At 35.3% G+C, this 18,146-nt stretch overlaps 1 protein-coding gene across 1 annotated transcript in view; it reads right to left on the bottom strand.

The window, feature by feature from the left end:
* Positions 1-18,146, bottom strand: part of CUL2 (cullin 2) — a 66,134-nt gene that overhangs the window by 11,949 nt on the left and 36,039 nt on the right. The window contains exons 6-15 of the mRNA XM_082841631.1: positions 16,406-16,502; positions 16,199-16,309; positions 13,267-13,429; positions 8,469-8,593; positions 6,448-6,555; positions 5,664-5,723; positions 4,605-4,733; positions 4,417-4,503; positions 3,261-3,413; positions 2,900-2,977 (exon numbers count right to left, since the gene is read on the bottom strand). Coding sequence (XP_082697757.1) covers positions 2,900-2,977; positions 3,261-3,413; positions 4,417-4,503; positions 4,605-4,733; positions 5,664-5,723; positions 6,448-6,555; positions 8,469-8,593; positions 13,267-13,429; positions 16,199-16,309; positions 16,406-16,502 — 1,111 coding nt within the window. The remainder of the gene's footprint in view (positions 1-2,899; positions 2,978-3,260; positions 3,414-4,416; positions 4,504-4,604; positions 4,734-5,663; positions 5,724-6,447; positions 6,556-8,468; positions 8,594-13,266; positions 13,430-16,198; positions 16,310-16,405; positions 16,503-18,146) is intronic.

The following is an 18,146-nucleotide window of genomic DNA, read 5'->3' as shown; positions in this document are numbered from 1 at the left end:
TTGAATTTGTTACACTATTGCTTCTGTTTTATGTTCTGGTTTTTTTGCCCCGAGGCACGTGGGATCCTAGCTCCCCACCCAGGGATCGACCTGCGTCCCCACCTGCCCCGACTGGAAGGCAAAGTCTCAACCACTGGACCGCCAGGGAAGTCCCCAAAATAAATTGCTTTCAATTAAAGCTTAATTTCCATAGTTTTAAGATACGTGTAAAATGGATGTGATTTCTGATAAACAGCTATATTTAAGGGAAAGATGGGAAATATCTAGACGACCATTAAAGCAAAGGGAATTAATTTACATGTGAAAAATAAAATAATAAATACACAGATGGATTTTCATTCTTATGTGGCTGAAAACTTGGATTTACTAGGAGAAATGTAAGGACAAACTCCCTCTACTGGTAATTAGAGAAAGTCCAAACTGAGAGAATGATATGCTTGGAATCATAATTTATAGTCAGAAAGAAACCCACTTCCTGTTTGTAAATGAGGACACTGGAACCTGGGGAAGGTCATATGTTAATAAATAAAGTTTAAGGGGTTGATTTCAGTACTCCAATAATTACTGGCAAATAATTATTTCAAGGAGAAAGAGAAGAATAACAAACTTAAAGGAGATTTTAGTTCTGCCAGCCCCCACCCTGTCCCTTAATTTCGATTGGAAAAGCAGGCTCTTAAGAAGAAATAAGGTTTAAGACTGTCAAAGGTGAGGGGTCAGTTTTCTTTCTCTTGCCTGGTCACAAATACATCAAAGTGCTTTACACCTGGTTACCCCATCCCCTGCCCTGGGATCATATTCTGCCCATCCAAACAAATGCTCTTCTTCATGAAGTTTCTAAGATGGTTTGCACCATCATGCCTTTTCAAAGACGCAGAAAATCCTAAATTAGACTCCTATTCGGAAAGTCCACCTTATGCATGGTATCTTGAAATCTACCTGGCTACTCTGCTATTACCACTACTATCACTATTAACTATTACTTCTACTTTCAGCATTTATTGAGTACTTCTTATATACCAGACTAAGCGCTTTACATATTTCATCTTCATATTAACACTCTGAGTAGTAGTATTATCAGTTAACAAAAAATTCGGAAGTTATTTGAACAAAGTCACAGAGCACAGTAAACGGAAGAGCAGACATTTAAAATCAGGAGTTATGATTCCGGAGCTTACACTGTGTTACTTGATTTATAATCCTTATTTTGAAAGAAGCAAAAATAACATACATACATAATGTAATGATTCAAACTACACACTGTGAACATCTCTAGTAAATAGTGTAATGAAATACCATTTTCATTTTAAACTTCATAAACATATGCATAACTCACTGGTTCACAACCTCAAGTTACTGCCCAAGTAAAAGACTATTAAAAGATAAGCCTCCTTTGGTGAGTTAGAGAATCAAAAAGGGTCAGTTTCAAAAGAAACGAAAACATGTTCATCCACTCAAAAACTTGTACGTGAATGTCCATAGCAGCATTACTTACACACCCCAAAGTCAAAACAGCCCAAACGTCCAACAGCTGATGAATGGATAAATAAAATGTGGTGTCTCCATACAATGGAATATTATTTGGCAATAAAAAGGGATGAACTACTGGCACAGACTCAAACATGGATGGACCTTGACATTCTTCTGCAAAGTGAATGAAGGCAGTCACAAAAGCACGCGTGACATAGCTCTATATGAGATGTCCAGAACAGGCAAATCTACAGAGAAAGAAAGCAGATTGCCTAGGGCTAGGGAGAGGGGAGGGAGTTGGGGAAGGCGAGGAGTGACTACTGATACGTAGGGGGTTTCTTTTAGGGTAATTAAAATGTTCTAAAATGGTGCTGGTGGTTGCAAAGCTCTGTGAATATACTGAAAACCAATGAAAGTGTACACTTTGAGTGAACTGTATAGTGCTGTGGCCTGAATGTTGTGTCTCCCCAAATTCATATTGAAATCCTGACACCCAATGTGATGGTTTTAGAAGGTGGGGCCTTTGGGAGGTGCTTAGATCATGAGGATGGAGCCCTCATCTATGGCATTAGTGCTCTTATGAAAGAGACCCCACAGAGATTCCTAGCCCCTTCCACCATGTGAGGACACAGCAGGAAGTCTGTCACCTTAGGCCCTCATCCCACCGTGCTGGCACCCTGGCCTCAGACTTCCAGCCTCCAGAACCATAAGAAATCAATCTCTGTCATTCATAAGCCGCCCAGGCTGTGGTATTTTGTTACGGCAGCCTGATACAATGACTACAAGACTACATGACTAAGCCGTATGGTACAAGTTACATCTCAATAGCTGTTAAAGATGTAGTCTCCACAGTCTCTTTAAAAGCTTTGGGTAAGAAGTCTATGGTTTCTATTCAGTCACACTTTAAAGCCATTTTTACTTGAATTTTCCAGCTTCAATCTATTTTTTCTAGAATATTTCACATTCTACATATATTTACCTAAATTACAGCCCAGAATAAAAATAACTATTATAAGGGATAAATGAATTATAAAGATGACTCAATATTCAAATGAAAAATTAGAAAATGATTGTTGTAAGTACTGGATTCTAAACTTTCTTATAATATCAAAATCCTTGTAATTTAGAACTACTTAAGACAGATAACAGGTTTACTAAGAATAAGAGACTTGCTTTGACAAAGAACTGACACCCTTAGCATTTTAGTTTTAATATTAGAAACTACAATAATTTACAGTCTTCCTCAGTACCCTCCTTTTTAGGGAGGGTACTGAGGAAGAATAACAATAACAAGGCAGAATAACAATAATTTGTGAATATATTTTTATATCACGTGAGCCCTCAAGACTTCGGAGAAATATTTTAAGTGATATAACGTGAAGATAATTATTAAAATTCCTTAGGTCTTCCAATATATTTTCTGCCAACTTGCCATCTGTACACTTTTTTCCAATTCCTGGGGAATCGCAAATGTAGATGAAGGAGCCTGAGTAAGAGGCCATGCACCAGCCTAGAAGGAGAAAAGTCAAATAGTTAAACATCTCACTTGAAAGTAAATGTTTATAAAATGATTTAAGCAACTAAAGCACCTTTTTCTCCTTCCTCAAAATGTTGATAAAACCCACCAGCATTACTATCAAGGCACGGTTCATTCCAGATCAATATAACATATAACTTTAGAAGCTATAATATTCTGATTGAAAGAAAGGTAATCAGGCATCAATCTATTAATCATTTGTATCAGAGTATTTGAAACGGTTAGTAAATGCTCACAATGAAACACATATTCATACCTGTAGAACATATATTTGAAAACTAATTCCCAAATCTATTACTGTGTCTTGATTTTTGATAAAATTGTTGAACTTATTGTTCAGATCTGCACTGACACTCATATCTGTGTACATCCGATGTAACTTGCTGGTAAATTCATAACCACAGGCTTGCTGTAAAAGAAAGTTTTAAAAAACATATGACTTAAAAACAAAAATAATAAACCATACTGATTATTAAGAATGCTTTGCTACTGCTAGGTCTATGGTCAAAGGTCCTGCTTGTACACTTACACCAAAGGCCTGTATTATTCATGACCCAAAGCAGCTATTCAAAACCTTTCAAAAGTTCCTTTTTTTTTAATGCAGATTAAATAAGTGAATGAAAACAAATATTTATGAAACAACAAATTTCCCTTTAAAACAAGAACTTTTCTATAAATCTGTATATCATTTCAACACTACAAAATGCTCCATTACTGAATGTAAGATGATACCTTATAATGTTTACAGATAGTATCAAATACACATGAAAGATAACTGGGAATATCTGTTAAAAAGGAGGGGTACTGAGGCAGATTTTTAACACCATTAACTGAGTAATGAAGAAATCTATTTCTTTGAAGTTATTCAAAACTCTGCCATCACCAGGTCAGAAAATCTGGATCTCTAATATTGGGATATAAAAAGTTTTGTTAACATTACCTCTAAAAATTAAAGGGTAAATTATTTTTGGTATATTTAAAAAGGACCACATATTCAATGCATACCATACAGGAAAATTATCAACTATTGAAAAACTCAGGTTAAATAAAATTAGCAACTGCTTATCTTATCAGTGTGTAAGCTAAAATGACATAAAAGTGAACTGAAATTCAAATGCACTCCACAAAACTTGTACTTAAAGGAATACTTTAGGTGTGTTCCTTTATACATAATACAAGTTTTTTGTAAAGTTAACACGTTATCTTGTGGATGATTCTATATCAACATATAGAGAGACTTTGTCCTTTAATACAGCATTTGCATATCCCACCATGAGACTACACCACTTTACATTTAACCAGTCAACTGTTGATGAATTATTTCCTGTTATTACTCATATTGCTACAGTGAACATCTTTGTGTGCTAGTGGAATAATTTCTAGGACACTATCATATCAAAGGCCTACAGTACCTTTAATTTATTGATCATGGCTTCTTCAGAATCCATAGACATGGATAACCCATGAATTAAACGTTTCGCCAGCATTCTTGCGTAGAACTACATTAAAAAATATTTTAAAAGATTACTTCCTTTCTGATGATTTAAAGTTCAAAAATAAATCAAAGCTGACACATAAAACCTCTCGATTCACAACTTACCTTTTGAAAAACATCCTTATCGTCGATATATTTAAAGACAGTAATAAAGCTCGTGAGCTTGTCCTCTACTTCATTCTCTGTCATCCCCTTGGCTGATTTCTTCAGCAAGTTGTCACAGTACTTAGCGAGCTCAAATAGAAATTGACAGTAACGCTTTCAGAGGGCCCTTCTCAAAGGAGGCACAGTGGCAACAACACAAAATAAGATCACGGTCTTTGCCATCCTCAAGCTTATGTTTTAATAATCATGGACATGCACTAAAGAACTTGAAATATATGTCATCAGGGAAATTTTTAAAAAACTATAAACAGTAAAAAATCTAATCAACCCTGAATGATCAATACGGCAATGATACAAGTAATTAAGTTTTTTTTGTTGTTTTTTTGGTTTTTTTTTTGCGGTACGTGGGCCTCTCACTGTTGTGGCCTCTCCTGTTGCGGAGCACAGGCTCCGGACACGCAGGCTCAGCGGCCATGGCTCACAGGCCCAGCCACTCCGCGGCATGTGGGATCTTCCCGGACCGGGGCACGGACCCGTGTCCCCTGCATCGGCAGGCGGACTCTCAACCACTGCGCCACCAGGGAAGCCCAGTAATTAAGTTTTGATGGAACACCTAGGTGAGTTTTGAGCAGTTCTGTCATTTCTGACATTACATAAGTACTTTTTAAAAATCTCACAACAACCTTGTAAGCAAGTTTCCTTTAAAGGTTATCAAACATTTTTCATCAAATTCCCTTTAGATCTCAGATAAAATAAAATCTCCATGTAAAGTAATGCAAATTATTTTAAAGCAGTCATACTTTCCAACCCAAACATTGTAAAATGGTATATTTTCTCCTTCAATTATTTCTTAAGAAAAGGCTACAGACGTGACCTACTGCATTCCTTAAATAAAAGCCAAATGATATACAGTGTTGATATGTTTTTATTTTTAATAATTAATTTCAACTACATTTTAAAAAAATGCTACAAAAACAAATTAATTTGACATTCACCTCAGTTTTCATTTTCTAATGCTGACTTTTCATATGTTTACATTTATGCAACCATCAAACTTACCAATTCAGGTGCTTTGCAAACAGACTTGGGTTCTCTGTAATTTACAACTGATGTAAGGGCCTATATAGAAAACAGACCAGGAATTAGCCACCATTAATAGGGTAAAAACACAGCTGGCTCTATATATGCTATAATCTGTACGTCCAAAAATTACTACCCCACATAAAACATGGCATTTTGGGGGTAGTTTGTTAATACTGTTGTCATATCTAACACAGGGTAAACTCCTCTCACTGTGTCCCTCATGGTAATTATATAATGATTACATATAATCCTGTTCCTACTGAAAGATACTCTTCATAACTCATTACTGATATTTGAATACACATAAAATAAGACTATATTTTCAAAAATCTTACAACAACCATGTAGGCAAATTTAAATTTAAAAATTTGTAAAATATAATATTTACTTTTCTTTCAAATATTATTCATTATAGCCTAAGTATTATATTCAAAGGAAAAATGAGCACTAAAGAATATTAAAATTATACATGTATTTTTCAGAACATACTAGTGTATTAACAAGTCTCCTTTTGTAGCATAATCATGGGAAGTTCAATTCCCATATAATTCAAGCATTCAATCATTCAATTACTCACTTAAAAGTTAAGTTACACACTTCTATTTTGACTTTCACTATGAAATTGGTTGGTTAAGGTGAATCTCCATCTCCAGATTAGAAATCTCACCATTAGAAGCCCTAATTCTGAAACTACCTTAAAGAATAATGATTAAATGAAGAAAATCATATATAGATAAGAATATATGTATTAAAAAATTACCTTATCCAACGCACTCATAAAGTGCTGATCACCATTCAAAACAGTGTTGATAAGCTGAACAAATTTACCATGTACTTCCAGAACTGACTCCACAAATAGTGTTGGCATCTAAAAATATGAAATACAAAGTACAAAACCACATTTTAAGAAGTTCAAGGGTATAATTTGGCTTAGTGAAGAGTTGTTTAAGAGTAAAGTTTTCCCTAAGCAAATAATGTGACACACACCCTCAAAAAATGTTTTTAGCTAAGACGGTCTTTAAAATCTAAAACTTTGATGTTGAAGTTAGCTGTCATTCAACACTGTAAATGCAGGACTGTAGTTCCTCTGCTAGAAGAACCCATGGAAAAAACACTTCTCTCTGGTGCTGGAATTCTGTATCTTAAGTGTAACAAGATACAATCTCAGAACTACCAGGCCTATCACTTTCATAGAGGATTATGTAAATAAAAACGGCCTTCAAAGGCACTGAAGGCTGAGAGAGAGAGGAGAAGTTAAAAAGCCATTATCTGTGAAAATTGAGACCCCTAGAGTTGGGCAGTACAGTTCCCCACATCTCAGAGAGAAGAAATACCTAGTAGTGCAAAAGTGAGTTTTCATTCTTAATGGAGATAACTATGAAGTTAGACCTAAGACTTCTAAGTCAGCTAAAATTATCTGAGTCTCCTACAAACGCATTCTCTTGTATTTGCATCTCCCAGGCCTTGACACCAAACTCTATGCCTCTGTGCCCAATGTCATTCCACACCCTGAATCTGTAAAACTAATATAAACTAAGAAACCTAATAAATAATACAGGCTATTAGATCTAAGCAATATAAATTAATAGTTTTACAAAAAATGGGAAAGCTTATGCATTGCTGTGGCAGGACATAACATCTAAGAATTATCTGCCAAAGACAAATAAACCTACAACTAAGGAGATCAGCATTTAATAAATGCTCCTGAACAATGAGGTCTATACACAGATCACTGCATCACAGGAGGAGCAAACAGCTCTACATAGGAAAGAGAAGTGACATGTGATGTCATGTCTATCTTATTTGTCAACCATCACTAGTAAAAACAAAGAAGGTGGTCCAACAAAATTTGACAATAGGAACACACTTTGATAGGAGACACCTTATTGTAAACAGTAATTTAAATGGCAGGGAACTCTTAAGATGGGGATTAAGGATATGAAGGTCACTGCTGGGTATTTTGGGTAGTAAACATATATTTAGGGAAGATAGTTTTAATCCAAATTTGCTTCCCGGGCTATCAAATCCAGGGCATGTAAAAGGAAATCAAATTGTAAGTTGTCTATATTATCACTGATTAATACCATTACCACTACAACTAACTAAACATTAATGCCAGTTACACAGAAACAAGACTGTTTAGAAACAGCAAACAGGGACTTCCGTGGCGGTGCAGTGGTTAAGAATCTGCCTGCTAATGCAGGGGACATGGGTTCGAGCCCTGGTCCAGGAAGATCCCACATGCTGTGGAGCAACTAAGCCCGCGAGCCACAACTACTGAGCCTGCGCTCTAGAGCCCGCGAGCCACACTACTGAGCCCATGCGCTGCAACTACTGAAGCCCGCACGCCTAGAGCCCGTGCTCTGCAACAAGAGAAGCCACCGCAATGAGAAGCCCGCGCACTGCAATGAAGAGTAGCCCCCGCTCACCGCAACTAGAGAAAGCCAGCGCGCAGCAACGAAGACCCAACACAGCCAAAAATTAATTATTAATTAAAAAAAAAAGAAAGAGCAAACATACTTTTCTGTGAGAAATTAATTAACAATTGCTAAATGAACACGACAGTGTGTAGGAAGAAGTTTATCTTATTCACTGATTTTCTAATAATTGATAATTCCAAAATGTGTCCAACAACTTCTAGGTTTGAACATTTTAATAAAGACGTTTCATTTATTGGCATGGTAGGACTTTTCTTTCATGCTTTTAAACAGTAAAGTCAAAAGAAAAACTCCATGATAATCTGATTAAGAGAAAAATTTTCCAGTTCCTTATGTAACTCACATTTTCCTGAGTAAGATTACTGGTTGCTCTAAGGCCCTCATCATGGATATGATTTTGCAGCTCCTGAATCATATGAGGTAAACCAGTGGACACAGCACGGAGTAAGACATACATATTTGCCATGTCTGAGGGGAAAAAGAAATTTATTATTAAATTTCCAAATAGTTTAAAAATGTTTTTAATATAATAGGTAATATATGGTTCCAAATGCAGAATTACAGAAGAGTATGCAGAGCCAGATCCCCACACCTTTCTCCCAACCACCCCATCCTCTTCCCCTGGGAAAGAAACGTTGTGGTTGTTTAGTATCTTCTCAAAGCTGTTTCCTACCCATTCAAGCAAATACGCTATTCTTCCCTCTGCCCCTTTTTATACAAATAGGGTAGCGTATTTCAGGTACTATAAACAACACTTTAACTTAGAGATCTTTTTACATCAGTACACAAAGCATTTCCTCATATTTTACAACTGCTTAGCACTCCACTTTATGGCTACATTACAACAATTCCTTAACAATTGATGGGAATTTGGTTGTTTCCAATCTCTTGATATTGCAATGTTACAATTAATAATTCTGCATATGGGCAAGAATATCTGCAGTATAAATCCCTGGAAGTGGGACTGCCATGCAAAGCTTAGTCTTGCAGAAGGACCTTCTAGACAGAGCTCCCAGTGGCCAGGAGCTCCCTTGCCAACAAATGTTGTGATCTTTGCACTGAGAGGTGGAAAATGATATCTCAGTGTAGTGGGTTTTATTTTAAACTTTTTACTGAAGTATAACACACACAAAGAAAAATGTACAAACCATAAGTGTGTATCTCAATGAATTATCACGAGTGAACCCCCCTCCCAAAGTTATCACCACCCACAGTAAGAAAGAGACATGACCTCCACTCAGAAGTCCCCTTCATACCTCTTCCCAATCACTACCCCTCCTGTTCTTCTGCAACGGTAATCACTGTCGTGACAGATTAGTTACTTACTAAACTAAACCAAACCACAGGTTCAGTTTGCCTGTTTTGAACCACTTATACAAATGAAATCATACAATTCTTTCATGCTTGGTTTCTTTGGTTCAACATGTTCATAAGGTTCACCTGTGTTGTATGAAGCTATAATGTGTTCCTTTTCACTCTCCTATAATATTTTATTGTGTGAATATGCAGTACTTTAATTCATTCTGCTGTTACTGGACATTTGAGCTGTTTCCAGTTTGGAGCTATGACAATGTTGCTGTGAGCATGCTTGTGCATGTCTTTTTGTGCATGTGTGCATGCATTTTGGGCGGGGGGTTGAACACCTATGAGAGCAACAGCTGGGCCGCAAGAGAAGTGTTTGCTCAGCATTAGCAGTCGCTCGCTGGCAGTGTTTCAAGGTGGTTGCATTGATTTATACTCTAGGTCCAACATATAACAAGTTCCTGTTACTCTATACACTTCCACACACTTATTATTTTCAGTCTTTTTCATTTTATATCAAAATGTGACTAAGTACTGATACCTTAGTTTGGTTTTAATTTGCATTCCTCTGTTTTAGTGAGATTGAGAGCCTTTTTATATGTTTATTGGCCATTTGGATAACCTCTATTCTGCAGTGCCTGTTCAAACTTCTTGACTATTTTATATTTTGGACATAAACCTTTTTCAGGGATTGCAAATATATAACCGTATGACAGCCTTTTTTTTTTTCTTTTTGAGTTATAATTGACATAAGTTAGTTTCAGGTTTATAACATAATGATATTGGTATACACTGCAGACTGATCACCACAATCTGTCGAGTTAACATCTGTCACCGTACATATTTACAACTTTTTTCTTGTGATGAGAACTTTTTTATTTTATTTTTTTTATTAATTTTTATTGGAGTATGGTTGCTTTACAATGTTGTGTTAGCCTCCACTGCACAAGAAATGAATCAGCCATACACATACAGATACCTCCCCCCTTTGGGACTTCCCTCCCATTTAGGTTACCACAGTGCATTAGGTAGAGTTCCCTGTGCTATGCAGTAGGTTCTCATTAGTTGTCTATTTTATACATAGTATCAATAATGTATATGTGTCAATCCCAGTCTCCCAATTCCTCCCACCACACCCCTTTCTCCCTTGGTATCCATACCTCTGTGTCTCTATTTCTGCTTTGTAAATAAAATCATCTATACCATTTTTCTAGATTACACACATAAGCGTCATTATACGATATCTGCGAGAACTTTTAAAATCTACTCTCTTAGCAACTTTCAAATATGCAACATGGTATTATTACCTATAGTCATCATGCTATGCATTATTACATCCCCATGACTTATTTTTTTAATAACTGGAAGTTATTAAACCTTTTGACTCCCTTCAGCCATCCCCACTGACTCTGGCAACCACCAAGCTCTTCTCCGTATCCATGAGTTCACGTGTTTTGTTTTTTAGATTCCATGTATAAGTGAGATCACACCATATTTGTCTTTCTCTGTCTGACTTATTTCACTTAGCACAATGCCCTCGAGGTCGATTCATGTTGTTGCAAAATAGTAGATTTCATTTTTTTTTTTTTAATGGCTGACTGATATTTCTCTGTGTGTGTGTGTGTGTGTGTGTTTATTTTCAGCCATTCACTTATCAATGGACACTTAGGTTGTTTCCTTATTTTGGTTATTGTAAATAATGCTGCAATGAACATATATGAACAGGGTTCATATATTTTTTGGGGTGTTTTTGTTTTCTTTGGATAAATGCCCAGGAGTAGAATTGCTAGATCACATCATAGTTTTATTTTTAATTTTTATCCCACAACTGTACACGATGGTTCCCTTTTCTTTACATCCTCGCCAACATTTGTTATTTCTAGCCTTTTTGATAACAGTCATGCTAACAGGTGTGAGGTGATATCTTACTGGGGTATGGAGTTGCATTTCCCTGATGATTAATAATGTTGAGCACCTTTTCATGTACCTGCTGGCCATCTGTAAGTCTTCTTTAGAAAAATGTCTGTTCAGATCTTTTCTTTTCTTTTCTTTTCTTTTTTGTGGTACGCGGGCCTCTCACTGTTGTGGCCTCTCCCGTTGCGGAGCACAGGCTCCGGACGCGCCGGCTCAGCAGCCATGGCTCACAGGCCTAACCGCTCTGCGGCATGTGGGATCTTCCCAGACCGGGGCACGAACCCGTGTCCCCTGCATCGGCAGGAGGACTCTCAACCACTGCGCCACCAGGAAAGCCCTGATCTTCTCATTTTTTAATCAGTCTTTTTGCTATTGAGTTGTATGAGTCTTTTATATATTTTGGATATTAACCCCTTATCAGATAAGTGATTTGCAAATATTTTCTCCCATTCAGTAGGTCACCTTTTCATTTTGCTGATGGTTTCCTTTGCTGTGCAGAAGCTTTTTAGTTTGATGGAGTCCCACTTGTTTATTTTTGCTTTTGGTGTCAGATTCAAAAAATCATCACCAAGACGGATGTCAAGGAGCTTATCGCCTTTGTTTTTTTCTAGGAGTTTTATGGCTTCAGGTCTTAGGTTCGAGTGTTTAATTCATTTTGAGTTAATTTTTATGTAGGATATAAGACAGTGGTTCAGTTTCATTCGTTTGCATGTGGCTGTCCAGTTTTTTCAAAAACATTTATTAAAGGGATTGTCCTTTTCCCATTGTGTATTCTTGGCTCCTTTGTCCTATGACTGTCATTGTGATGCTATTTTGATGATCCAATGGTCTTAATGGTTTTTTAATGATCCAAAGTTTTTAATGATAAAGTAGTCAACTTGATCAATCTTTCCTTGTGGTTAGTGCTTTCTGTGTCTTATTTAAAATATTTTTCTCTACCTCCAAGGTCATGAAGTTATTCTCCTATATTATCTTCTGGAAGTGTTACTGCTTTACATTGAGATCAAAAGCCCAAAATGAATTGATCGATTTTGTATATGGTGTTTGAGGTAGAGATCAAATTTTGCTTTTTTCCCACATGGATATCCAACAGACCTGGCGCTGTGTGTTCAAAACACTATCCTTCACCCACTGCTCTGCAGGGCTGCCTTAGTCTTAAATGAAGTATCTACATATGTATGGGTTATTTCTTGGCTTTTTATTTTATTCCATTGGTCTCTTTGCCTATCCTTGCACCGACGCCTCATATTCCTAATTACTGTGGTTTTTACAAGTCATGCTATCCCGCAGTTTTCGCATCATGCTCTTCAAAATTGTCTTGAAGAGTAAGTATAACTTTCAGAGTTTCAGAGTTTAAAAAAAGAATCTTGGGTTTTGAGAAGATTGCCCTGGATCTATAAATCAATGTTGCTTTCCTGAATGTTTAGTTTTCTGTGTAGGTCTGACACATATCTTGTTACATTTATTCCCTGCTATTTAAAAATCCTTATTGCTTTTTTCTTAAAAATTCCATTTTATTCACTGCTTATTGTTAACATTTCATTGTATTTTCATTTTGTATTTCCCCTATTTTGAGTGAGACTGAGCATCTTCATATATTTAAAATCTATTTATATTTCATTTTCATGTTCTTTGTCTTTTCTCCTCTTATTTACTAGAAACTCTTAATGTATTCAGGAAATTAGCCCCTGTGATTTTTAAAAATGTGCAAACATATTTTCCCAGTTTTTCTTTTGACTTTAGAATACAGTTTGAAAATATACTTTTCCAAAACAATCTTTTAAAATAGATTATGTAAAAAGGCATATCGAATATTTTAGAGACTATTACTTAAATATGCTGGAAGTCTAAGGTAGCTGGAAGATGATGTAAAAAGTGGGTTTATAATTTAATTTCTATTCACATTGATGTTTGGTATCACTTACCATTTTTTTTCTCTTGTCGGATGATATTATGACATTCTGCATGTAAGAACTGTAAGTGGTCTGCTACCATTCGTTGCTGACATTCATGAATTACTTTAGTATATGAACTTGGATGTAAGTATTTTCGACATCGAATTTCTTCATCTTTTAATCTACCTAGAACCTTTAGAAATATATTCTTACAGTCAGAAACTACTATGAGAAAACACCTGTAATATCAATAAGTAACTTACATGGCAAAGTAACTTACAAATAAGAATTATATAACTAATTTAAACTCACATTCCATAAGTCATTTCAAAATTTTATTAAGCTGCTAGATGTCACCTACATTTCAGCACTGTCTTATGAACAGCACGGTCTTATGAAAAGTTAAATGGTCTGCATTTTGCCCTCATTTATTGACCCCAATCACCCTACATATAGACAACCTATATGCAATAGGAAACATGGGTAAAGATCATTAAAAACCAGAATAGGTGGTCACTTTATGAATATTTAACTATCAAACTAGAAAGTAATTTACATCAACTGGATCATGTAGATTAAGCTAATTACTTTATGTTGATTCATCTTACAAAACAAACAGTATGTACATGATAGTAAACTATCGCATTAAATATTCCACTAAATTTTTTTAAAGTAAAAAAAATTTAGTCATAGTCAAATATTTCAATCAAGATCTTTATTAAAGCTTATCCTATTAAAAAACCACTGAGGTACAAACAATACACTGGTTAACATCAACAAGAACCAGATAATAAAGATAATAGCCAGAGAATCTGGCTAATTTCTACCTCAAAAGAAAAACAGACCTAGCCATGTTTAGTATACAAACATGACTTTAACCTGCTTATGGATTAACTAAATAAAAAAGGAATTAGAATGTGGGTCTGAGGGAGGCAAGGGAGGATGAGAAAAGGAAAAAAATAAAATAATGAAAACGGGGGGCAATGTGCATATCAATAAAAAGTAGATTAAGTTTGGAGTGCCTCAATGCAGGGCTTCAAATAAACCACCTGTAGCTGGCAGAAAAAGCCAAAACTAGAGGAAAGATACAGAAAGGGAAGTAGGAAGGCCATATGAATTGTCTGTTAATTAAATGACCTATTCTTATAAATGTTATTTCCCAAATATAATCTCCAATGGCCTTCCTTTTAATAGTTTGAGATCTAGTTTACATATAATATGATTCACCCATTTAAAGTATACAATTCAGTGGTTTTTGGTATATTACATTATTAGTTTTTTTAAATTGTGGTAAAATATATGTAACATAAAATTTGTCATTTTAACCATTTTTAAGTGTACAATTCAGTAGCATTAATTATATTCACAATGTTGTGCAACTGTCTATTTCCAAAACTTTTTCATTACACCAAACAGAAACTGTGTAACCACTAAGCTATAACTCCCTATCCTCCCCTCCCAATAACTTCTAATCTATAATACTTTCTGTATTATTTTGTCTATTCTGGATATTTTATATAAGTGGAACCATACGATGTTTGTCCTTTTGTGTCTGGCTTATTTCACTCAACATAATATTCTCAAAGTTAATCCATGTTGTAGCATGTGTCAGAACTTTATTCCTTTTTAAGGCTGAATGATATTCCATTGTATGTATACACATTTTGCCTGTCTTTTCAACTCCTGAAAGGCATTTGGGTTGTTTCCATTGTTTGCCAACAGCCTGTTTTTGAGAACCAGATATAACGAGGAGAGTATGTATTCCTGATATTCTGTGTGTACTTCTCAGGATTGGATCTAGAACCTTTAACAAGAGTCTAAGATGTAAAAAGGGCTAAGTGCTAAGACCCACTGACTTAGTGTAGCCTGCACTTAACGGAGGAAAATGTCCTAGATAACTTCCTCAAGGTCCCAGAGCTAAAGAGTGACAAAGCATGAAAAGAATTAAACAACTCAGACTTCTGGAGCTGGGGTTTGTGGAATATTCACCATTGTATCATATCAGTAAGTACTGATATTTCCTGACCTATGGCCTATGGAAGCCTCACTACAGCTATTCCACTTGAAACATTTTACCTTTTCTTAAAAATATATATATTTATTTACATATTTATTTGGTTGCACTAGGTCATAGTCGCGGCAGGCGGGCTCCTTAGTTGCAGCATGTGAACTCTTAGTTGTGGCATGCATGTGGGATCTAGTTCCCCACCCAGGGATCGAACCCAGGCCCCCTACATTGGGAGTGTGGAGTCTTAACCACTGTGCTACCAGGGAAGTCCCCATTTTACCTTTCTTAAAGATAAACAAACTAACAAAAATCATCTGATAATAAAATGCTTGAAATCCAACACTGCTGATGAAACAATCTAGTTAAAATTTCTAACATATCTTATCTGATGACTGAATTTATAATCTCACTATTCTTTTACTGAGAAAATATACATGGAATTATAAATATGGTTATCAATGTGTTGGTTTAATGATTAAAATTTCTCGTGGAGGTTTTTCTCAGCCTTCCACAAACTTAACAGACCAAAAAGACCAAGTATCTAGAATTATTATATTTTTACTATTTTTTCCTTCCATTTTAGAGGAAGATAAAAACCCCAACCCTTAGCTTTTGTACTTACCCTATTCCCTTATCTACTAAGCACAAAATATAGTTTATTTTGCCAAGAATATGAATATATATTAATTTTAAAGACAAGCAAATCTAGCAATCAGGATTTTATCAGAAAGCATCAACCACAATGAAAACTGGAATAGCACCTTTTCTATGGAAAATGCCATAGCAGGAACAATGATTTATCAATAGGTGTTGTACATTAACTATAACTCAGTGAAATGATCAAAAAAAAAGAACTTCTTCCACCAAAAAAATATATTAACTAAGATAACTAATATTAAATAAAACCATGCCTGATATATAATAGATGATGTAGTTAACATAATGTTTTCTTACCTTTTCCATATACTGTGAGCAATTTGATTCTTGTAATAAATTTGAAGCTTCTTGTTTGTAATACTCTCCTGTTTCAGTCAGGAAGGGAGACTCAAAGATTTCCTGATAAAACTAAATAAATCAATTAAATCATATTTAAAAAATTAGAACAGGCAACTTAAGAAATTAAAGGTCTAATTATTTATGTTTTTAAAGGAGGCTTTTTACCTTTAAGGGGAATTTTTTCTTATACTGTTCAACATGAACAAAGGAGTTAATAACCCCATGGATTACTTTCTGGTTTGGGTCTTCTCCACCACGATCACTAAAACAAGGTATAACACAAAACATTCTTGAGAATACAAATATCTATGGGAATATACCAAAGTATGCCACAACATGGCTGCTTATTCTATTGGTCTAATCACATTATGTATAAAGCATTTTAAAGGTCAATGCACACGATGCTTAAAAATGATTTTTCATATTGCAGCTGAATTAGTATTTATGATAGTTTATGTACACATTAGATGTCATTTCAATAAACAACAGAAAAGCTTAACTGTAAAATTAAAGATACTATGTTGACACTAAGATGATACTTCTTCAATTTTAATAAAGTAGCTATGAGCCTATCAATTCAAGACTTTAAATACCCGTGGTTAAGAATATTTGAATTTCACTCACCACAAACTCTATTACTAGAGGATGTGGTCTGAGAATGCAGTCTTTGAACCATCACAAGTATGCCTACAGTAACCTGATGAGACTCATTCCTCAAAGGTACACTCTAATACAATATATCGCTCATTAAAATGACTAATAACTGTTGTTCTCTCTCTAAGAGGTCTGCCAGAGCCACTGAGTTGCTTTCATTTAAGCACAAAGGTATTTCTCTACTTAGAAATTTAGTGAGATATGTTTTAATATTTCTATATTCTGTTACAGTTACAAAAGGATCTAAAATCATCTCAGTTATTCATGTGACATTTTGGTAAGTTCCTACTTAGTCAAGGGTACTACTGTGATGCAAGTCTTAATCACAATAAGAAATGAAGGTGAAGTTTGGCTTTTATAATTACAGAAATAGGAAAATGAAATAGGAAAAGAATAAGAGTGGACCTAAAGCCACAGTAAAACGGTCTGGCTCTGTGTTGGAAGTTTCTGACTCCAGTAATAATGCTCAAATCAAACCATTATACAGTCAAAGGTTTACCTTTCCATGGTAATCTTCCACCTCACTTTAAAATATTTTTTTTCTTTGAATTAATAATTATTTTACAAAGAAAGCAACAGAAAAATATATTATCATCATTTCCTAGTAAAATCTTCTGGTTTTCGTACTGGGATATAAAGATTTTCTAACATTTAAGAAAAGTATTGTGGCAATTACCTTTATATATCAGTGTCCCTCCCTGCCTCTGCCTCCCTCTAATCCTCATTCTGTCTCCCATTAATTATCTGGATATTCTGGGAAAAGTTTGTTGTGCTTGAATTAATATGGCTACAGTCCTTCTGACAGTCACAGAAATGTAGTTACAAAGTCTACATTTTGATATAAGAACTAGTAAGAACGATGAGTTCATACAAGGTGACACATGGTGAGCTCCTTTCCTCTGCTGACCTTCCCTCTTAAGCCCAAATTAAATCTGCTGAAATAATGATATAACCTATTCCATTGATTTGGAGCGCATCACTTTTTGCCTTTTAACTTTGTCTGGGACCAAATGAAAATCAGTCAAAAGTGAGAAATATCTAAATATTTGGAAAATCAGTTACCTAAAATTATTTTCATGACCAAATCCTACTGTCCCTGCTCAGCACCAGGAAAACGTCCACTGCTGCTATTCTCAGCACTCCTGCCATTTGTTTCTGACCCCAAAAGGCCCAGAGAAGCGGGAATCAGGTAAGGCAGTGCCTAGAAAGAACATCGACATTCCTACTGCTTAATAACTAAATTGTCCTCTCC

This window comes from Leucopleurus acutus (assembly GCF_964270905.1).
Source record: "Leucopleurus acutus genome assembly, chromosome: 1".
Classification (NCBI taxonomy): Eukaryota; Metazoa; Chordata; class Mammalia; order Artiodactyla; family Delphinidae; genus Leucopleurus; species Leucopleurus acutus.
The sequence above is the reverse complement of the archived record's forward strand: the minus strand, read 5'-3'. Positions and strand labels throughout refer to the sequence as shown.